Source organism: Phlebotomus papatasi, chromosome 2 (assembly GCF_024763615.1).
Source record: "Phlebotomus papatasi isolate M1 chromosome 2, Ppap_2.1, whole genome shotgun sequence".
Taxonomy (NCBI): Eukaryota; Metazoa; Arthropoda; class Insecta; order Diptera; family Psychodidae; genus Phlebotomus; species Phlebotomus papatasi.
The window spans coordinates 44,592,512-44,617,108 of NC_077223.1; the positions used below are offsets into that span (position 1 = coordinate 44,592,512).

Here is a 24,597-nt window from a genome sequence, read left to right on the forward strand (position 1 = left end):
TTCACACTCCGAACATTAATAATTAACTCCTGACCAATCTGAAGGAGATAAATTTCACATCAACAAGCAACATTTTCAATTCACTAAACACCCATATAGATAGAACTCCTTAACCCCATAACAGTTATCCATTTCCCGGGTGTTAGATGACTCCTATTGAACTTCAACTATGCGCATGAGTTAATTTTATGTGCATAATAATACAATTAATAACATTATCTATTATACATACGCTATATTTTCAAAATACGTTAAGTGGGGAAAATTAATCTGTTGGGTGTAAGAGATTATAAACAAAAAACAAATCATATCTTTAAAATGATTCTCTTTTTCTAAATCTGAAATAATATTTGTATCATAAAAAACACTTTGTACTTATAAATATTTCGGTGGCAGCCAAAATCCCGAAAGCCAAAATCCCGAATTTTCAAAATCCTGAAAGGGATGAAATTATATAGAGGAAAATCTTTAGAATAATATCCCCTAAGACACAGAAGATTTCCTTTTGCCTCCAGCAAGCGCGAGTACAATCGTGGGAGTAGCTGTGACACTTTTAAGAATTTGGGATTTTGGCTTTCGGGATTTTGGCGTTCGGGATTTTGGCTGTCGAGATTTTGGCGTTCGGGATTTTGACCGGACCCTAAATATTTATCTTCTTGCAATTTCTTATCAAGAACTAAAATATTTAGGTCAAATCTGTATCTAAACTTATATTTTCAGTTTAGTTAGTTGTAAAATTAAAAACTTTGGTAATTTTTATTTTTTAACGTTTTAGTATTTTAATATTTATTTCTTTATTTATTAAAAAATAAAAGTTTCTTTGAAACTGTGCGCCTCTGACAAGTCAATTAACTATTACTAATATATAACCTAAACCAAAAATATGAAATTGCAATAGATTAAATCAAATATTTAACCTCTTTTTTTCTAATTATATTTAAAATATTCTTGACTTAATTAAAATACTTTATGACATTGCAAAACTGGTTTAACTTTTCTTTATTTCTAACAAAATTAACGAAATCTAGCTTTGAAATAAAAACTTCTTGTTTCTTTTTATTTAACTCCTTTCTCATTTTTATACATAAACATTAATTAATATACTTAACAAATAAAACATAATCACAGATAATTGAATTTTTGGGATTTATGTGAAGCACTTTACTGTGATTGTTTCACATGCCAAGGTTAATTGTTCCATAAATTTAACTAAATTATTCATTAAGTTTTTGTTTGATATAATGAAATTATTCCGCAAATATAACTTCAATTTAACATCATACGGATGTTAATTAATTTTAAAAAATTGAAAAATTTGGGGGAGAGTCTGGTTTGAAAGAACAGAAAAACCATATTCAAAAGCTATTCTCGAAGGATAGTTTAATCCTAAATTTTGGTATTTTGGCCCTGTTAAGCCTGATCTCCCTTTAGATTTTATTTCGACTGGATTTAGCGTAAAAACTGAAGAATAATTATTATATTTTACTTGATTTGAAATGTTTGAAATAATATTATTTTACTGAATAATTGCAAGAAATAAATGTTTTTTTTAATTTTATTATTTCCTTCAAAGTATTTTCGTTTTATCGTATTAAATCAGAGGAAAACCTATAAATTTATACATTTACTTATTTACACTTTTATGTACACGAAGTTTGTCCGGTTTTTCATTACGTCTTTCCGGTGTTGAGAGCCAATTTTTTTTTAAAAAAATATTAAAATGACGTAACTTTTTCGCAATGTGTAAATGCAATAGATCTGCTAACTAAACGGTTTAAGATAGCGATTTTTACAACTTGACTAAACCAATATTTTTTAAGAGAGAAGCATTTCCTATTTTTTTCAAATTTCGATTACAATTTCCAATATATCTCTATTCAGTTAATAAATTTATTGAAATTTTACAGTATTTGTAATGAAATTGCTAAAATAAAATATGTATGTATATAAAAATCCAAAATTGCATTAATTTTGAATTCTGTGTTGTGCAAAACGTGACAAAATGTTTCACCACTAAATAAATCAATTTGGTAATTACAAAATTAGTCATAACTCAATTTTGGTTATTTTGCAATTTACCATTCACCAGGAAATAAGGCAAAAGGAAAAAGCTCTTGCGGATGGTGAAAAGCCCCAAAAGAGCTATTTAGTCGTTGACTCATTGTGTGCAAAAATGACCCAATAAATCAATATTTACAAACATCTTGTAATATTTTGCCGGTAGAACTCTCCTAGTCATAAATCATGAGGCGGGGATATGGGGGATGGTATATATGAATTCGTTTTCACACACAATACTCTGAGCATAACTCTCAATAACAAAAGTTTATGCAGAAGAGATACAAGGCAGTATGAGAGGCAAATGTATCGACATCCAAATTCTTTATTCAATACCTTTTTCTCAGCCATGTTGCCGGAAGAATAGAGAAAGGGATGTGAGTTAGAAAATGCCGAATTGAAAATATTTTCTATACCATCAACCATCCTATTGATAGGGGGGAGGGAGGGGGGAATAGCCCAGAGGGTTTGAAATTTTCAAACCTTGTCACTTTACAAAGTGTGCAAAGTTGCACAATTAAATTTGCTACCACCCCAAAAAAAAATTCTCTATCTTTAGAACTCTGTTTGAGTTTGCTTTGCATCTTGTCAAAAGTATCCTATATTCTCTGTTGAATTCTGTCACGACAGAAGTAGCTCAACATTCTCGCAATACAATTCCAATACCGCGTATTTGGATCGAATTACTCACCCTCGAGAATTCTCAATAGGGTTGGCATAAAATTATGTGTGTGATGTTTCCAATGGATTGTACATATATCAAGCATATGATAGAATTGCATTCGTGTCACGTTTCACTTTTTTTAATCTAAACACTGTTATGTTACACTTGTATAATATTAAGCTAGAAACACACTAAAGACGTCTTAACGACTGTACTTATACACATCGAACAGACTGGGCTTTTTTACATGGTCATTGCTTTTTTACTCCTTCATTGCTTTTTTACACGTGGAAAAAATATTCAAAAAATTGAGACATTAAACCAATTTTTGCATCAATTTGATCTTTTTCCGTTCTCTGAGACAATATTCTGTAAAAAGAAAATGATATTTCCGTAAAATTAGCCAAATTTAAATACCTTGAACAAAAAGCAAAAAGCAATTATCCGGTCAATTGCTTTTTCTTGACACTTTCATATTACATAGTCCGTTAACATTCTCTATTTGAATTCACTGTTCGAAATTTCATCGACCACCATCGAAATCAGCTGATGCCAGGAAAAATCAAAACAAAGGAAATTTTACTCATAAAACTCTTGTGAAAACTTTTGAAATACATTTAAAATGAGTCTAGACTTAGTGAAATTAAAGTTTAGTATAAAATACATGTGAATAATGTGAATTACATTGTTTTGAACAACTGAAAATATTTCCCGCCTTAGACATTTAACTTACACTGGATGGCGCTGTTCTCAGTGAGTTATCTAATCGAAAAAAATGAATGTGTCATATCACTTCTCCATTGCTTCAATGAAAATCGATTAAAAGAGCAATGGCCCAGTCTGTTCAATGCTATAGTAGCATTTAGGTAGTCAGTTATATTTTTTTAAGCAATAGTAACAAAAATTCTTTCATGGAAAATTGTTTTAGAAAAGCAAATTATTATATGAAAATTACGTTATACATTTTTGTTTTTTCTCATGTACTGGGCTATTTCTGCTATTTTGCACATTGTTCAGTTTACAAATTTATTATTCAGTTTACGATGTTTCAATCGACGCTTCAATCATTTACACCGGGCGGGACTCAAACTCACAACCGTGACAATAGAGTCGGAGGTCACACCGCTCAAGAACCGAAAGCTCTTACCAAATATACTTGGACCCCTGAGAGAGAAAAAATGTTATTATGAGAAAAATGTCCATACCACTTCCGTCGCTTTATTCTGAATTTTTCTTGGCACTTCCACAATTTATATGAAAAATCCTAAAAAATTGCGCACCACTTCCAACTTATTATCTGCCCCCTATTTTCAAAATAGATATTCAACAGAAACTTGTTGGATATAATTAGTTTGAATACAAATCCTGTGAAAATCAAATTGTCAGTTGAATCAGCAATTTTTGTAACTTCCTCATTACCTCAATAGCATTTCCTTCAAAAATATGGAACAACACGTACTATGCAAGAACTGCTGATGAGGTCATGAGGAAGTTACGACAATTACTAGGGTAAGTGTGCCAAATTTCGGCATAGTTGCATGCAAGTGCCAAAGTCTCAAGTTTGAAATGTAATATCTTTAATAGAAATTGATTTTTTATTCCTTCTACTTAAGGAGTGTTGCTTAGAACCTTGTAGACAGTTTATCGTCTTTATTTACTCTAAAATCATTCTTAATACATTTTAAAATAAAAAAAAATGTTGACATAGCGTTGGTGCCCTATTTCGGCCACCTTCATTCTCATAATTCTTTCCCCATCGGGAATTCTTCAAATGTATTTTTCACGTCATCTTGTTTGTCGAAACTACATTTTTGTTATTCTTTTGCATTGTATAATCTCTAGGGTATGTAAAAACTAAAAATTCATGGAAATTCGAGGAACACAAACGGTGGCCGAAATTGCAAACTGGCCGGAATTTGGCACACTTACCATAATATTTAACTGACAAAATATTCCCATTTTATAATGTGAACTTCAAGTCGGCCACTCAGAATATAAAACGAATAACTCGCGAATGACCAACTTTAAAGGAGAGCATTTTCAAGTTGAGATTTTACATGCTCAGTGTAGGATTTTTAAGATCTGAAATCCCTATAATTTTGGAATTGAATTAGTAAAATTAAAAATATGTATAATTTAACAATTTTGAATTACACTACATGTTCTGTAAGCACACCCTAGCACATTTGATGCTATAGGGTTTTCTAAATTTATAATACTGTAGTTACTAACTCGTAAAATTTAATATCAGATTTATTAGTTAATAATAGTAGTTAAAAAGCTTGAAAATTGCGGTGTGGTAGAAATTCTACCTATACATACATACGGTTAAACAATATATTAAACCATATGGACTTATGGTTCATAAGAACCTACACAAATCTGAAGGTTAATTAAAAGGTCAATCAATGGAGAGTTGTTGAAAATGTTAGTTTAATCATTATTTCGATTATAATCACGCTTAACCGTTCTTCTCCTAACCCTCTGGGTTTGTACAGACCTTAAGACCACTTAGTCACCACAGGGAACTGAAATACGATTAAATGGATTTTCTCAAAACTTTATATTACAAAAAATGTTATTTAAATAAATTATCTAAAAGTATGAATATTCCATATTAGAATTTTGCATAATAATATATAATACTATTATGCCCCAAACTATCATTCTTGCACTACTAAAAATTCAAATTTTCAATATGCAAGATGATACCCTTGGGATAAAATGACTTCAAATATTTGCGTAATTTGATAAATTTGAAGCTCGTGTTACCAAGTATGCAATCTTTTGCCAAATCGTCTTCTCTGAAATCTTATGGTCCACATTGGGATTCACTGGGGGTGGTTCATAAAACAAGGGGGCCTCCAATGTGTCCTAAAACATTGTGAGACTTCACCAGTGTAAAGTGATCTATGAAGTTTGATATTTCTCGCGTGCCACTGAAAAATTTCTCTTACTGGTCACGTTTTGCCTGACTAGCGCATATACACCGGCATGGAGATGGGGACTTATGGGGTGGGTTGCAAAGGGTGTGATTCGTCGATTAGTAGCTGTATCAGGAGGGATGAAGAATCATCCCACTGATGCCTCGAGGAAATCCACAGAAGCCTCACCAGCGCGAGATGATAAAGATGGGTACAACGAGAAGCACGAGCAAAATATCAAATTGAGGCATTTCTGTATAACATTTCTTTCTTCTCACTTTTTTTCCCCTGTTCTTGAGTATGGAACAGAAAAAAAGTCGATACACTGTCAGTCTTGCTTTGTGATTTAAATCGCTCTCTGAAATTAAGTCGTAAAGTTGAAATTTGAGACTATATCGCCTGAACAATGGTGCTAGTCTATCTTCCAAGACTTGTTGAGGAATATTCCCCCGCATTTTCCCCACACTAATTGTGGGCTCTCTGCGGAAGCTCTTGGTTACGTCTGCTATTCGCGTGAAAATGAATTAAACTCACCCTCCCATCATGCATGTTAATCATTAATCATTATGACCCACTTAATATGATGAATGTTAGTGTGAATTATTTCTCCTCGAGGGAGAAAAGTACGAAAGTACATAAGTCCTGTTTTGATTCCCTATTTAATTAATTACAGTGAAATATTCTCTGTGAGGCAAAATGAGCCGATGGGAGGTATCATTTGAGCATTTTCGGTGTTAGACATTTTGAAATAATCATCGAAATTGCTCATAACATATTAATTAAAATATCCACCCCTTTTTGGGATTTTGCACTGTGACAGAGCGGAAGTGATGGGGATGGGAATCACCAAACGGAAGATATGAGCTTTCGTAGACATGCCAAAAATACTTCCGCACATCGCGCTTCCTTATACTCGGAAAAGCTTGATTTATATGCAGTCAGTGTATGAAATTCTAAGTTTTCTACTCTTGTCACTGCATATACTTCCGATGTTGCTATCGTAGTATAAAAAAAAAATAAGGAAAGAAATATGAGAAGAATTTTCAGTCTGTAAGAAAATCGCAGTTGAGAATGCAAAAGAGGCTGCCAGGATTTCCCACAGAGTCCTCCACTTAGCTAAGTCATGGCAAACATCGCGAAGTGGAGCTTCTAAAGCTTAAAAAGCACATATGATATTCATGAAATGTTCCTCATAGCTTTAAGTTAATTGCAAGAATTTTGCAGAGCAAATATTTGCTAAGTTCGTTTCTTAGCAGTGCACGTGATGCTGCAGTGAAAAATTATATTTGCTCAAAAATAGCAATGAAATTTTTATCTAAAATACCACAGTTTGCTAGCTGTTAATCTTTGTTCATTAAATTTCTTTGTTAAATATTTAAAAAAAAAATTATTGGTACTTTGATGTTCTGAAGAAGATCCCATTCAGGGTCAGAACATAAAGTAGAATTAGACAACATAAACCAGACTGAATCCCGCCCTTGACTTTTCGATTTAGTATTGTATACTTTTTTTAATGTGCAGAAAATACACATTTCCTTAATTACGCTTGTAAAGTTCCTTATTATTCTTCATGGGTTAAGACAAAACTCGATTATAGATAAAACTCCGAGTTAAAATGAAAAATTAAAGTCTATTAAATTTTTTAAGTAATCTAAACTTCAAATCTATGTCATTTCCATTATAACAGTGTGATATTAAATGGGATTCACAATAATTTATCTTAGTTTTTCATGTTTAATAAGATAAGACACCGTGATATTGAGAATAAAACCTGGTTACGCTACGATTTTGGGCTAGAAACCGTTTAAGTTTTTAAGGTAATTTAAACGAAACTAATTGAGCTATTGCAAAAAATGTATGTTTCATATTCGACAAAACTCCAATAAAATACATATCTGTACTAAATTGTCAATTATTGCCTTTATATAAATATCTTTTCGATCATCTTAATCTCAAAACAGGTAATAGCTATTTATACTAAAACTTTTAAAACTATTTATCGACAGTTATTCAACATTATTCATTTTATATGCATTTTGTTTAAACTTCTCCAACTAAACTCTGATGTTGATAATATTACGGCTAATCTTATATGTCTCATGTGAAGCTTTTTAAGAAGGTTTATCTTTAATGAATCTCTCCCTTCTAAAACAGTAGATCAAAACATTCTCCGTAATACTTGAAGGGAAGATTACAGTATTCTTCTGTACTATAAATTCTGCGTGAATGATGTCAGAAAAACGTCATCAACTGAATTTCCTCTGGCAAGTTTATGAAAATTGCGGGTGGTATCCTATGATACCCAATATTACCCATGTAAAGCTGTGACGAGTGCAAAATTCTGCGTGAAAGACGAAGACACGAACACGCGTTCTTCACTGCTAAATTTCTTGTTTCGTTAAACCATGATTTATGTGTGTTTTCCTTTTGCGTGGTACGAGTGAAAAAGATGAAAAATGGGAGTTATTTTTCTCTCTTATTTTCAAAACTTTACTGCAAAATTTTTCCCTCTACTTTAATCTCTTGACAACATTTTCCGAAATAAAGAATGAGAGTGTGAGGACTTCTCAAATGCCTGCCGAGAAATTCTCCTGGGGTAGTCCATATATTTCCGGTTTTGGGTATGGGTGTTTCTTATAAGCACCCCCCCCATTAAATGGAAGCAATTGTGCTTCTGGAATTACTAATAATTTTGGTCCAAATGCAAGAAAGGCACTTTGGTGTGAGTGATATTTTGCATAAATTCCTCCAGATTTTCAACCATGTCTCCTTTTCAAATTCGAAACTCCTCGAAATACATCACAAGACATTCATGCACAGCGGAGTTTGCTCACATTCTTCTCTGTTTCACTATCGTTTAGTATAAAGAGACTGAACGGGCTTTGGGGGGCGCCCTAGAGGTTGAGGAAATTGTGAAAAGATGGTGTTCTAGAGACCCAAATGTGTTTCCAATATATGGTTTCATGAATAATTTTGCATTAATATTAGATGATTGCCAGAAACGAGAATCTCAGTACTACATATTCTATGTGGTTCCGCTAGAACCATAGACTGGATAGGGGGTGGCGAAAGCATCGTGAAAACCCACAGAGATTTCACCCAAAAAAAAAACTAGCGTCATAAAAATACAATTCAGTGGATGGGGTGTCTGACAAAAGAAAGATTTGTCATTTTTCCATCTTTTTCAGTACATCAATTTCTTGTTCTCCGACGTCTGTTTTATGCAAAGAAGAATTAATTATTTGAATAATTCAGTCACTTCGTTGTCTTTCTCAAAGGATTTGCATATCATAATTATATATTACTATTTTATTTATTATATTTGTATAATAGAATAAAATATAATAATATGCTTTAAGTGTTTTTTATCTAAATTTTCCAAACCTAGAAAATGATAAAAAAAAAGTACAAAGGTTACGTAGGGTAAGTGTGCCAAATTCCGGCCAGCTTGCAATTTCGGCCATATTTTTTGTTCCTCGAATTTCCATGAATTTTTAGTTTTTTCATTCTCTTGAGATTGTACAATGCAAAAAATAACAAAAAATGTCGCTTCGACGAGCAAGATCATCTGAAACAGACATTAAAAGAATTCTGGAAGGGCAAGGAACTATGAGAATGAAGGTGGCCCAAATAGGCCACCAATGCTATGTCTACATTTTTATTAATTCTAAAATGTATTAAGTATGATTTTAGAGAAAATAAAATTGATAAACTGTCTGCAAGGTTCCAAGCAACACTCCTTATAAAAAATAACAAAAATATTCAATTTGTGTTAAAAATACTACATTTCAAACTTGAGACTTTGTCGCTTGCATGCAACTATGCCGAAATTTGGCACACTTACCCTATCTCATTTCTCTTGCAAATATGTAATGTAAAAGCAATTTTTTTTAAAGTTAAAAATAATAATTTTTGTCTACTGCTGTCTTAACAATAATGACCGTCATCAGAATTAAATCAGTAACACGGCTCTTTTACTTGTTTAATATTCAATAGAGGAAGGTTGTGTGCTTTCGAACACGTTAGCTTTCGAATATATTGCTATTTTATCCTGAAGAAAAATTTTATTCCTTTTACTATTATGGATAGGTGGCCTGCATTCAAACAAGAAATTATGTCCGATATAATTTAATTTGTCCAGAGGAATCCTAAAAATTTACAATATTCGAAAGCTGTCGCGTTCGGCAATTGACCGACTACCTTCCCCTATATCAATTATTAATATGACATAAAATTCCCGTTTTTTATCGATCGTCACATTCAAAACAATATATAATGTAATATTATTTTCAATGCTTTATTTATTCGAAATCAAAATTAAAATAATTTAGGTAAATTATGCACTGTTTTCTTGAACTTTCATTATGCCTTTAGTAGGATCCCTTCCCTCTATTGGTAGAAAAATTACGGAGTCCACACAAATCAAAAAAAAATCTTTTATAAAACCGAAGAGAGATGGAAGTCCAACTTAGAAAACTACTAAGCTATTTTATCACTAAGCTAGCCAGAAAGCTACTAATATATTCGTTTATTTATTTGGTTATTAACAAATCTAGCTATTAAACGGTTTTAGGAATAGTGTATTTAACCTTAATTTTGTTTCTACACTGAGAAAAAAAAGAGGGTCCGATTAACTTTTTTTCCTCATAACTTTAACACTTTTTAGATGTAAAAATATATCAACATTTTTTAATGTTAATTTTACACCTTTTTAAGGATAAAATTAACATGAGAAAGGGTAACTTTAACTCCCAATACACCTAAAAAGGGTAATATTTACACTGATTTTGGATCAATACTGCAGGGTAAAGTTATCATTTCTGGAATGTTATTTTAACTTTTTCGGATTTCTCTCAGTGTACCGCTACACATCACCTGTAATTTTTTTTGATATGGCTTAATCCCATTTAAGACCTTTTAATATTCGAAAATTGTTTTACCATTTCTTCTAATGGTTTCTAAAAATCAAAATTCACCTTTAGGATACTTGTTTTTCTCAGCTAATTGACAAGCTTGGTTTCATTTAACACTTTAAGGATGATTGGGTTACCGGTGACCCAAAAATGAAATTTTTCCTACGATCTTCCAAAGTTTATGCTTTGCTTTAAAAAGTCAGAAAAAGTGATTTTTTCTGACACCTATTTTTTACCTTCTCGTCCTTAAAGGGTTAATAGGTCTTGATATCTCAAATGAATCTGATCCCTCTGATCCGGTGATGAAAATTGAATATTGCACCGATATTAGAATTACTTAATTTTTTCAAAATTAAATTTATTTTGGCTAATCGTGGGGTACGATTTTTCCATGTTAAGAATCAAAGTCAAGCATCGTGTAAATCTGGAATGCTTTGCCACCTTTTATTGGTTCAACCTCTGCCAAGAAACTACTCTCAACGCAACTAATTTCATTTGTGATTCTTTCTCAATTAAATATCCTTGACTGCTGCACTAGCTCCTTGTTCCTGATTTTTGCAATATGGATGTTTGTCGAAGGGGTGATTAGTTGAGGTTGATTGTGTCTCAATATCATGTCCGCTCCTTCAGCTATCGTTGTACAATTTTCTCCTGGGTTCTGTTTGAGTTCTCCAATGGTGAAAAACAGTGTTCATTTGCCATCTTCCTTGACTCACTATCCTCCAGGGTACAATGTGGACATTGTGAGGCATGTCTCGGTGAAAACACAACCCCTCAACTCTCACCCAGAATCATCATCCGCTCATTGCAGTGGCAGGCGACCACTGGTATGAACGCAGAAAATGCTATAAAATGTAGCAAAAAGAACTCCCTTTATGGCATTTTCGTCGGAATTACACAACAAAATTTAATTATGACCTAAGTAAATTTTTATGTCCGTGTCGTTTGTACTCCGCAAAATATATTTTTACCATATGTATACAGTCAATGTGGCCCATCTACGAAATGTAAAAAAAAAGAATTCGTCTATGAGAGACAGTAAATTAGAGTGGATGGTGACACGAAAAAAGACCAAAAGGCCATTTTAATTAGATCCATTGCAACTAACTGTCCATTTTTCCTAGATTTATTTAAATTTTGGAGCATCAGATGTGAGTAATGTCCGCAGAAAATTTACAAAATTCTGTCCATAAGTAATCCTTATTTATGACATTTTGAATACTGATAATTGTTAATTTCTTATGTTTAATCCATTATTATTATTAACTGAGAGCCTTAATTAAAATAAAAGCATACTGTAAAATAATTTTTCACGCTTAATGCCTAGCGCACAATAACTTTTGTTTTGTAAACGTGTTTTTGACAATTCAATAAGAGCGAGTGAGATCTAGATCTAGTCATCTCGCTCACTCTTATAGAAAATTTTGAAAACATGTTTATAAACAAAAGTTATTGTGCGCTGGTCATAATGCTCGACAATAACATAACAAAACCTAAATATGAGTGGAAAACATAAAGGATTTAGTTTGTCTTTAAAGTAACGTGAAAATTTATTCGGTTGAGAAGAAACAAGCTTTTATAATGTTGTGCTAAAGTTCCAAGATTCATTTGCAAGGGAAAAGACTAGTAGTGGTAATTTTTTAGTGCTTCCACAAATGCTTGCAAGAATATGCAAAAGTCGAATATAAAACTTTAAAATATGACATATTTCTGAAGAAAAGTTTTTAAGAGTTTTTTTTTATTCATACATAAAGTGCTTAAAGATTTATTTTGAAGATAAAAATTTAAATGTACTTGTTTTAAAATCAAGTCAATTAAAATTCAATTTGACCATAAATACATCTTTAAAATATAATTCTATAGTTTTTTTTCTTTCCATGAATATACTATCAACACTATCAACAAACTCTTTTTTAGTGCTACAATAAAATTGGAAAAATTAGAAGAATGCACATTATTGTATTATAGTGCTCCAATAAATTCGTTCAATTCACGATTCGCGAAAATTTTAGTCAAACAAATGAAACAATCGACAAGAAAGAAAATTACAATAAATAAATAATAATTGGTCAAAATAAATTCATTTCCAAAAAATAATCTTTTTTTGTACCACGACAATTTCTAATTGGTTAGATCTCGAAATATCTTCAGCGAATCAGTGAGTGCAGTGGAATGAAAATAGTTTAAGAGATTCAATTATATGTAGACGTAGAATTAAAAGTAATTAAAAATAAACAAAAGTACTTTGTAATGACTATCAAACTTAAGTGAATAATTTGCATAATTTGTATTGGTTTTAATATACTGAAAAATTTTGAAAATAAAAACTTTCCACTTTTTTCTTCTAAACAAAAGAAAAACATTTTCTCAAAAATCCCTTACTAACAGGATTAAATGTACATAACCACAGAAAATTCTTATGCATTCCAGTTTCTACAAAATACCATTTCAGGAGCAATTTTCTTTTGTTCCAAAAGGAATAACAGGCAGAAGAATCTCATGAAATATACAACTAACTCAATTTACGTGTAAGAGTGGAAAAAATTAGAAACGCCTCCGGGTGCGAATGAAAAGCTTTTCAACCATCACTTGTCTTATTTTATCTTCCAGAGCTGGAAAAAATGAAATATCTTTTTAACTCATAATATTATACTCTTTTCTGCGTTTCACTATCTTTTTTGTTATCTTTTACTCTTAATAGTAAACAAAAGTGTACAGTTTGCACTTTTTTTACTGCTCTATATCAAGATAATCATTTCCATGATTATATGCACCATTCATAAATTTTCATCATGTTTCATGTGGGGCTTTTTAAAAATTCTTCATAGATTCTTGATAAAAAAGTACAAGATAATCCTAGAGGTTAGTATCTTATGTAGAGTTTTGCGCTGACGATAACAAATTTTAAATATCAGTCTGAGATTTCTTATGACCATTCGTTTGGACCTTTCTCAAAACCAGACCATCCAAACCTGGTACCCTCCAACCCGAGGGTCAGCGGTTGAAGCAAAATCTTGTACATTTAGGCATAGGAGTTCTTTTTTGTCCTTCACATAGAGAAAACCGAAAAATTTAAAATAACATTCCGGAAATGTTTATTTTACCCTGCAGTATTGATCCGAAATCGGTGTAAATATTATGCTTTTTAGGTGTATTCGGGGTAAAAGTTACCCTTCTTAATGTTAATTTTACCCTTAAAAAGGTGTAAAATTAACATTAAAAAATGTTGATATATTTTTACACCTAAAAAGTGTTAAAGTTATAAGGAAAAAAGGTTAATCGAACCCCCGTTTTTTCTCAGTTTTAAGGGTTTTAGGAATAAGGGCTAATCATTGACGTAAAAATTTACATTTTTATCTGCAGTACTTTCCACACAAGGGCAATTGAATCACCAAAGGTGAATATTTGATTGAAAAATCTAAATAAAATTGGAGTAACTAACCATATTATAAATAATAATAAATAAAAATGGTGGCACAACGTTCCACAGAGGAACATAGTCCTTCCCTCAAGGGGAGTTCGGAACATCCATTATTATGTTTTCTTATACAGGGAGGGGTTGTTAATCTCATGTCCCGTAAAATCAAGTACAGTGAAGCTCACTGGATGCAATTCGAACACCTTTAACTCCAGAAAATCTGGTGACCTAAAGGGGATACAAACCCGCGAGTGATCTGTCAGCTCTACCACTTACACTTGAGTGCCCTAAACATATTATGGCTAAAGCTTAAATCTGTAGAGTAGGGGACACTAGGGCAAAAAATCACAAATCGAAAATTTGAAAATTCAATATCTTCCAAGATAAAAGAGATAGCGGCTTAAATTTTTTTTCCATAGATGGCCTCCATAGACCTTCTCCAAAGTCATAAATTTCCTAGAATTCGAACAAGGAATTCAGAAAATAAAAAATATTGAAATTTTTAGCCCTATTTTTCAAATGTTTTCCTTACAGCAGATATCAATTTTGACCTACTTATTCTCCAAAATTGATGCACTAGTGAATATTTCCTAAATGATTTGGACTCTTTGAATACGAAGACGCTATCTATTTGAGAATTTTACAAAGATTCTTTTCTCCAGAAATCCCTTTATTAAAAATGACCACTTGGGGTAAAAAGTAACAAAAGGTATAGAGCAAAAAGTAACAAAGACCGAAGCAATTTCTGATGTCTCACGGCGAGAAGAAACGTAATTTCCATGTCTCGCCGCTTTTTGTTTGCATTGGTCAAACGATAAGTAGTCTCTTGTGTGTGTATTTTTTTTTTTCAAAAATAGCTTGAAAAATGCTTTTCTCATTCAGAGAGAAAATTGTGGTTTAAAAAGGTGTAGAGGAATAAATTTCCTATAAAAATATGTCACCTAGCTATTTTTTAAATTTATGAAACCCTGTAATATAGCAAATCAAAATGTGATAATATCCCATACCTGGTACTATTTGCCCCAGAATTTTTGAGAATAATCACAAAATTACCTTTTAGAAAACAGCTCGATATATGTATTTCCTTACAAAATAGAGGAAAATTACTTTCACAAAGTTGTAGAGCAGTAAATTTCCTATAAAACTGCATTAATTAGAAATTTCTGGGGCACTAGGGTAGCTCGTAAAAAAATAAAATATCCGTTTTGTGACTTTTTGCCCCAGTCTCCCCTACTGTGTGTGTACAGCCCCATTATTGTACAAATCTATGTACAGTACAGGGACATAATTCAGAAATTGGGGAAGGTGGGACTACTTTGAGTTGTGGGGCTACATTGATATATGATTTTTTCGCACATGGCTAAATGAAGGTGGTTTTTACAATTATTTTATTTAGATCCACAATTGTTTTGTCGTTTTGTCTATCCAAATTACATAATGTAAACCCAGTTTTCTTTAGAAATATGGGAAAACATCGTAAAACAATGTAACCTCACAGTTCAAATTACCCTACCTCCCCCATATGCCAAAAATGAAAGGTTTTATGTGTTGTTTTTTTTTTCAATTTAATAATTAAATCGATCAATATGAAGTTTTTAGGGTTTATTCCATGTCTTAAGAAATAGAAAAAATATTTCTTCTATTTTGTTTTCCAAATCGAAATAAAAAGTACAGTAGACTCTCGCAAATTCGAATCTTTTAAGATCGAGCTACTTTTTACTTCGGGCAGCGGTTACATTTGAAAAAAGTTTGTTGTCATTTTTCAAGTTTGATTATGATTATCAAATGAATCAAATATGCTCAAATTTGGCATGGTTTGTCTTAGTTTTGATGTGATTATGTATTATTGAGGGATTTTCATGCAATTTACGTTATATATGAGTGTGTAAACTCAATATCTATATGCACATGAATAAAAAATCGTTGCATTTCAAAAAGTTTGTCGCCCGAATTTCTGTCTAATTCGGCTGACATTTCGGTCCCATATGCCCGAATTTGAGAGAGTCTACTGTATTTGTATATTGCCTATTATATAGGTATGTAATAACACCTGAAAATTTCATATTAATCGATTTATTAGAAAAGTCACAAACAATTCATACAAAAAAATCCATTAATATTAGGCCTTCTGGTAGATATAACCCCTTAAGTTAAAGAGATGTATAGAGACGCAATAACTCTACCCATTCCTAAGTCGAATCAGAATCTTCAGAGACATTCTTTCAGTGAAGAAATATCGCTTTTAATGTGAAAATTCAGTTCACTCAGATGCTCTTGAGCTTTTAAAGTCATACATATTCCAAAAGCATCTTCCGTTTAAAATTCCCTTTCATACAGCAATTTTAAATATTCAATGACTCTACGACAGATGTTCGAAAGACGGAGCTAAGTCTTGTGAGTATCCGTTTTATCAAAACATATGCCTTGAACTTGAAAAAAATCTTCATTCCATTGAAATTACACGCAATATAGCTTCTTATAGGGAGAGGAGCTTAAAGAGAGAGGCTTGAAGTATTGACTGAAGAAATTAAAATGACCAATAAATTGAATCATTATCAAAATTCGACTTTCTACTTCAATCCATCCCTTTGAAATCGTATTAACTGTGTATGGATTCTTTCTTGACAGGCAGATTTCCGCCATCCAACCGAGACTCTCAATTACAAATCATTCGAGTGACCAGCATTATTCAATTTGAAAAGCTCTCGTCTCCATCCCTATCTAGAATTTTCAAGCATATACTGACGTTTGTCGCTCTTGGTTTCTTCCCTATATCTCGCCCAAGTCTGTGTCTCCCATGCTCCTTCTATTCTCCACATTCCGATGAGGAGTTCGATGAGGAAGTTGGGGAAATGAGGGTGAATATCTTACAAGGGAGAAGACATAGAGAATATTGTGTGTATATGATTGTGAGTATTGGGATGTTATTCGGGATTTTATTGCCATTCCACCCTCGTGGGGTGTTTACTTCGACATGGAAGTAAGAAGATGGTGTAACAGAGAAAACTGAAATAGACAATGAAGCATGAGGAGTAGTCAGTTTCTCTCATCGTCTCGCAATACTTGGCCGGAAGGGTAGATGATATGTCTTGAAATAATTCACTTTTGTACATGGACTTCATTAATTTACTTCTGACCACAAAATGGAAGCAATATAAATACTATATTAAATGAAAGTTCTTTTTTGCCCATAACCACCCAACTCTGGGGGCTTTTCCGCATCCGCACAAACATGGATGGCTAAAAAGGAAAAGTGATGGCAGAGAAGATGGAAGGGAAGGGATAAATTGAGTTTGAGCAACTCTTTTACCCAAGGATCAGCCATTTGATGAATTGAGGCAAATTTTTCTGTTCAACCATTGATTTCTGCTTTTGTCTACATTTCCTCGGGGATCTTATATAGAGAAAGCTTCCGGCTCGAATTGATTGCCAAAACCTTGAATCCTTACCAATCTACAAGAACTAAATCCTCAAAGAAATTCGTATACTCTCACACTATCTTTGCAAAGGTACTGACAATTTTTGCTTTTTATTCTGTCATTCCAGGTGAAAAGCCTTACAAATGCTCGTGGGAAGGATGCGAATGGCGATTCGCACGAAGTGATGAGCTTACACGTCACTATCGGAAGCACACAGGAGCTAAACCATTCAAATGTCGCCACTGTGATCGGTGTTTCTCACGATCGGACCACCTGGCGCTCCATATGAAGCGACATGTATAAGTATGGCATACACAAACGTCTTATTTTCCGCGATATCACACCATGCCGGAAATCCATTCCACATCCATTTCTCTTTTCCACATGGAAAGCTGAATAGTGATCCAAATTCGCACTTGAACTGAATGGTTTTTTGAAACGTCAAATGCCAAACTGACAGGAGAATCTCTGTCACAAGAGTGGGTGTCTTTTGGAAAATAACAAATATTCTCATCGTAGATGAGAGTAAAAAAAATGTATCAATATGTGTAAATTTTAGATCAAAAAAATTTTAGTGATTTTCATAAGAAAAACACTTAAAAATGAGCTCATTGAAAAAACAATCGTTCTTTCGAAATCCAAATTTTCTCAAAAAAAAAACTTATTAAATATCATAAAACTATTTATTTTCAATTGGCACGAATTATCATTTTTAAAATATTTCATTAGAAAAGAAAGAAAACAAGGAAAATTTGAGAATAAAACTTCGAGAAAAGAGACAAATTTCACTGCCATTTACTGAGAAGGAGTGTTTCGTTAAGGGGCCAGTTTATGGTTTAAGTAAGTTGTTGAAATATGTTTTTATTTTAAGTGAATAAATTTATCATGTAATTTTTGTCTCTATTTTATACCAGGATGTATTTTTTTTATATTTTTTAATTCGTAGCAATATAGTTTGATAAGTTTTACCTTTAAATTTTAAGATACTTTTTTTGCTAATATATTTTATAATTATTATTTAGATTAGGATTCCAGTGGAATAATTACGTTCTCTTCGTTTTGACGATTTATAAACGCCAAAAAAGTATATAACAATAGAAAAAATACAAATTTTAGTTATAGTTACCAATGGTATGATGAAATTGTACTAAATTTCATTGAAACGTTCATTTTCTACTTATGAATAGCATTTAGTTCAAATTCATACAAACGGCTTCTGATTTACTTGTGGCTGGTTATTTGGCTTTCACTTTTTTTTTTCAGGGAAATTTTATTTTAAAGCATTGATTTGGTATAATTAAATATTGAATTATGTTAAATATTTTTGTTATATCATGCTGTTTGATTGGTGAAATGCTTCAAAGCATTCGTGATACATCAAGCTTCAGCCAATCAGAGAACGCGATGGTATACTAAAATATTTTATGCGGTTAAATATTTAGTTACATGTGAATGATGTTTTTGTAGAGATGTTTCTTAAAAAAATCAAATTTTTTTTTCTACTTCTTCCAACAATGTTATGACCAGCGCATTATAACTTTTGTTTGTAAACATGTTTTCAAAATTTCCCATGAGAATGAGCGAGATGACTAGATCTAGATCTCACTCACTCTCATTGAAATGTCAAAAACATGTTTACTAAACAAAATTTATTGTGCGTTATGACCAGCGCACAATAACTTTTGTTTAGTAAACATGCTTTTGACATTTCAATGAGAGTGAGTGAGATCTAGATCTAGTCATCTCGCTCATTCTCATGGGAAATTTTGAAAACATGTTTACAAACAAAAGTTATTGTGCGCTGTTCATTAGGCATTAAACTATAAAATTTCAAAATAAATATTGTATACATCCAAAATTGAATATTTAATGCCATAAAACATTTTAGTCCTTTTGTGCGCTGTGATTGGCCAATGCATTTATTGCTTTCGAGTTGTAGCCAATCAGGGAACGTGATGGAACTAAAATATTTGATCAAATTAAATATTTGATTCTAATTTGGACAATGCTTCAATCTTAAACTTGAAATACTTTCAACTATTGAAATTTTATTTTTTCTATTTTTTTTGGGTTTTGTGCATTTTTTAAGTAAAAAAAAACAGTTATATTCGCTCCTTAACTGATTCCTGTATGTAAAATTCCAAAGCCGATAAGATCTTTAAAAGAGTGTGTTCTTAGCAAATGTTTAAGATTTATGGGCACTTTTTGCGTTTGATTTCTAATAAAATTTGAAGCAAGAGAGTAATAGTGGTATTATAGATGATATGAAACATAATAGGAAGGAGTATATATAGCGAAAATAAATACAAATAGTAAAAGATAGAGGAAAAACTTGGATGAAAATAAGAAGAAAAAAAAACATAAAAGAACAGTCGCTGTCGTTTGTGTGATGCAATTCTGTGATCCGCATATATATTTATACATAAATATATATACACGTATATTTTTGGTGGCCATAGAAGCCAAAAAAAAAAAAGAAAAAGAATAAATCATACCTGTAAGAAATAGGAAGAAACTTCGATATTTTTAATGATTAGATAAGATGGAGAGGAAATTGAAATAAAAATGGTAAGGTAAATGAAAGTAGATGCACAGTTGGTGTTTTTTTTTTCGTGTTAAGATCAGTGATCAGCACTGAAAGGAAATTGTGAAGCGTACGAATATGAAAGGATTTTTAGATAAAAAATTTAGATTGACAGGAATCAAAAAATGTATCTGATGTATAATGAATAAACTTTAGCATTTAGAAAATTGTGAATTTTTACAATGAAAACCAACCACTAATTTCTTACGAAGAAAACGCGTCACATTTCAATAGATCTTTCTTTTTTTTTGTTTAAGAAAATATTGCATAGAAAGAAAATCTTTGTGTAATTAATTATTATATAATTGTTCTTAGAAGTAATTTCAACATTTCACAATTTTTCAGCTAATTAAGGTGATGTTTTGTCATCATTTTTTAAATGTAATGGATGTTTATCTGTTTTTTCATAATTAGTGCACAAAGAAAATTTAATGAAAAAAAAACCAGCACACTTTTTTCAGTAAGTGTAGAGAGAAAAGCAAAACAGTAAATGAAAAAACGTAAACCTAACAAAATTAATGTGTCAAAAGTATTAATTAAAGACTGCTAAAGGACGATCCGTTGGTTTTAAAACTAGGAGAGATATGAAAAAAGTCAAAAAAAATCATACCTCTTATATTTATAAAGAAAAAAACATACTTCTAGTACGAAAATATCCCCTTTTTTATACAATACAGGCATAAAAATCCCGATCGTGCGTAGAATTCCAACGATCGTGATCAATAGTTTGTAGAATTGAGAAATTTTGAAGGACAAAAATTCTCTCCAAAATGAATATTTCAGAAAGAAATAAAATACACACTTTACATTACTCATCCCAGATCATAAAAAAAACCAAAGCAAAAAATACAGTCGATCGATAAAATATTTTGGTAGGAAAACAGCGATCTGCAGGTGAAAGAATTGCATTAAGAAAAAAGAAACACTTAAAAACGTCATTGTACATATCCAAGAAAAAGAGGGACTATTGTGAAAAAAATCGCAAAATGCGTTAAATTCGAAAAAAGACACTCATTGAAAGAGAAAGAAAAGAAAATCTTCCCTTTTTTTCTAAAAAAAAAAAAAATAAATAAATTTAGAGGTGATCGGTTTCGTGATATCCAATTGTTTTTAGCTTACTGTACAAAAAAAAATGATGAAAAAATAAATGAGAAACAGAGGTAAAAAAAAACTTTAGATGAAAAATTAAATTTAGTAATAAAATTACCGTGTTCATCGGAGTTGGAATGATCGAGATGGGGGATCAAGATCACCTGATCCTCCCACTTTTTGGGACAAAACTCTCACAAACGATCAACGAATTAGGTATCAGAAATACTTTGCAAAAGTTATCTCTTACCCTATCTCGATCATAAACCTTTTTTTTACGTCCAACTCCACTGAATGACCTAAAGGAAATTAATAAAATAAAATTTTAATAAAAAAAAATGCATTCATTGTATTAAAAGTTCTTCCGATAAGAGCAAATAAAGTAGCAAAGAAATCAAAGAACAATTAGATGAAACAGTTAAAACAGAGAAAAGTCGAATAATTGAAAAAAAGATGGAAAACCAGAGCTAACAAACATATTTGATAAATGTATATTACACTTTATACATTGCATATAAATAGAGAAAAAAAGAATTAATAAATAGAAACTCAAAAAAATGATTGAAAAGATCACGTGAATTAGTAAAAATGACGAAAAACCTAGTAAAATGTAAACTTTAGTGGTTGATCGGAGTGTAAAAACGGAACGAGATCGCAAGATCAAAAAAAAAGTGAAGATCCCAGAAATTGAATTTCAAAAAAGGTCATGAATAATAATCTAAAACAATAAAATAATGAAACGAATTTTATACATGCTGAAAAAATCATATGGATGTGTTTTTGACTAAGAAAAAGTGTTTAAAAAAAACCCAACAAAAAAATCAAAGGAAATTTTGTAACAAAGAAATGATAAAAAAAATTCTCAAAAAAAGAATGATGAAAATTCATTTTACCTAATGTGAAAAGCAAAAAAAAAAATAATAAAAAATAAAAAAAAGAATTAAAAATGAAAACTAGTGAATATGGAAAAAGAAATTGTGTGTTTCTATACAATATATTTGATTTTCTAAATAAAAAAAAAAACTAGTAATAGAAAAAAATCTTTGAAATAAAGAAAAAAAGAATGTAAAGGTGAATTTTAAGGATAATTTTGAAAGTATATTGTAATAATCGATTTTTAATAAAATGACAAAAAAAAAGGAAAAGAATAACAGAGAGAAAAAAGTGAAAAGAATTTTAATATAAAAAGAAATGAAGCAGTAGTTTTTAGCATAAATTTAAGAAAAAAAAGTAATTTTAAGTGAATGCGTGCATAAAATGTGAAAAATCCACTTGTGAAGCCAAAAGCATAAAAATTTAATTTTGCTGTTTTTATTCCTTTTATTTTGTTTTTTTTTCTTCTTGTGAAAAAAATCAAGACAAATGCAAACCACAACATTCGTTCAGTGACGTCAAGATGGAGAATCGCTAAACGATCCTCCATCGAGACGATCATCTACTCAAATTTTTGACTTAATATATGTATGTAGCTCTCATTCATACATGTTGTACATACGTATTTATTAACTAAAGAAAAAAAAGGAAGAAAACCATGGAAGAAATGTTACGTTTTGCAAAAATGAACTAAAAAAGAATAATTTAACGAAGGATGAAAAGAAGAAAAAAGTAACAGGCATTAATGTAGCAAAAAAAGTGTGTGTATTAAAAAAAAATGAAGAGAAATATAAATTTATTAGTTCTTAAATTACTTAACTGGAGTAAAAATGTTTTCACTAAGTAATAAAAGAAAAACAAGAAATGATAATAAAATCACTAGAAAGATGAGAATGTTTTACTGAAAGAAAGTGATTATTTTATTTGATTTCAAAATTCTTAAGTCTTTAATTAATTACTGTATAAAAAAAAGGAAAAGAAAAAAATAGAAAAATCAACGATATCTCGCCGACATTCAAACTCAAATTGAATATATTGAAATGCAAAATTAAGCTAATTGTAATACTTTTAAATTAAAAACAAATGAGTGTTAAGCTGAAAACGCAGAAATGACTTTTTCTAGAAAATTCCTATTTTGCTGTAAATATCATTTTATTTCTGTAGATAGATGAAAATTCTCCAATTTTTGAAGAAGAAAAAAAATTAAATAAAGAAAAAGAACTCACTATTTGATAAATTTTATTGTCATATGTTTCGAGAGCTATGCTTCCATTGTTACTTTATCTCCATTTAATTAATAAAATTAGTATGCATTTTTTTACTTGATCCTTATTGGATATTTTGAGAATTTTGGCGATATGACGGCGAGATATTCTCATAAATTAATATTAGCTTATATTCTGCTCTGTGCAAAAATAAACGTACGTTCCTGTTAAAATCTTTCGTCTTTTTATTCTTCTCACATTTAGATTTTTCCACTCACAATTGATCCATTTTTCACTTACGAGAGTCTTCTTTTAAAGTAAAATTCTTCTATTTATGTTTTTGAGGTAAGTGTAATATTAAATTTAATTATATAATTTTTATAATATTGCCGACAATGACGATTCGAAGCTAAAGTTTAAGCAGGGTTGACATGATAACTACTTTCGAGGCTATCGACTGCCGATTCTGAAAAATTTAAACGATAGCTGCACTTCCTATAACTAATACAGATGTTTATCAACAATCTCATTTTTTTTAATGTCGCTATGAATGATCCAACAATTCGTAAAAAATCAACATTCACTTAATCTAACAGATATATATCGATCGATACTATCGATCATCGATTCGATAGTATCGAGAAGTTATCATTCCACCCCAGACTTCTAAAGGTTGGTTTCGATCAGGATTTTTCAGAGGATTTTGAAGACCATAAAGTGACGATATTATAAAGAATGCATCCAATTGACCAGTAAAAACTAGAAATGCATATTAATTGAATAATCACTCCAAATTTGCTTTTTAAATAATATTCGTATAGAGGAAAATGCTCTTCCTGTTATTAAAATAAAATATTCTAATTTAACTAAATATTACTAGCAACCATCCTTAAAGAAATAATTTAAGAACTTGCACTGTATAATAGGGCGTTTCAACTAGGAAAAAAAATTTTTGGCACTATTCTCACGGTGCTGTATTTGATGAGACAAGAAAGTTTTTCTTCTACGACCATATGATCAGACGCTGTTTAGAGGTGGCTGAACGACCCTCTCTGTAGTGTAAAATCTGGTAAAATCAGAAATTTGTTCTACAGAGAGGGTCGTTCAGCCACCTCTAAACAGCGTTTAATCGTATGGTCGTAGAAGAAAAACTTTCTTGTCTCATCAAATACAGCACCGTGAGAATAGTGCCAAAAAAATTTTTTCCTAGTTGAAACGCCCTACTGTATAAGCAGTAAATAAAATAATTTTATCATGCAAAATATTAAATTTTAGCAGAGCTCAATTTTGAACTTTAAAAGAAGTAAAATGTTCATATAAGTTGTAGTAAAAGGAAAATAGGAAAGCCTTTATTTTGTCTGCAACTATCTTAATAACATAAGTTAGACCCCCTTTTGGAAATATTAAGTTTTTTTTTAAGGATAATGACCAGTGATAAGCCTAGATCTGA

At 31.1% G+C, this 24,597-nt stretch overlaps 1 protein-coding gene across 2 annotated transcripts in view; it reads left to right on the forward strand.

Moving 5' to 3' along the window:
- Positions 1–22,762, forward strand: part of LOC129801239 (Krueppel-like factor 7) — a 364,143-nt gene extending 341,381 nt beyond the window's left edge. For both annotated transcript variants that reach the window (XM_055846121.1, XM_055846122.1), the window contains exon 4: positions 17,524–22,762. In XM_055846121.1, the coding sequence (XP_055702096.1) occupies positions 17,524–17,699 (176 nt within the window). In that variant the 3' untranslated portion in view covers positions 17,700–22,762. The remainder of the gene's footprint in view (positions 1–17,523) is intronic.
- Positions 22,763–24,597: the final 1,835 nt, after the last annotated feature.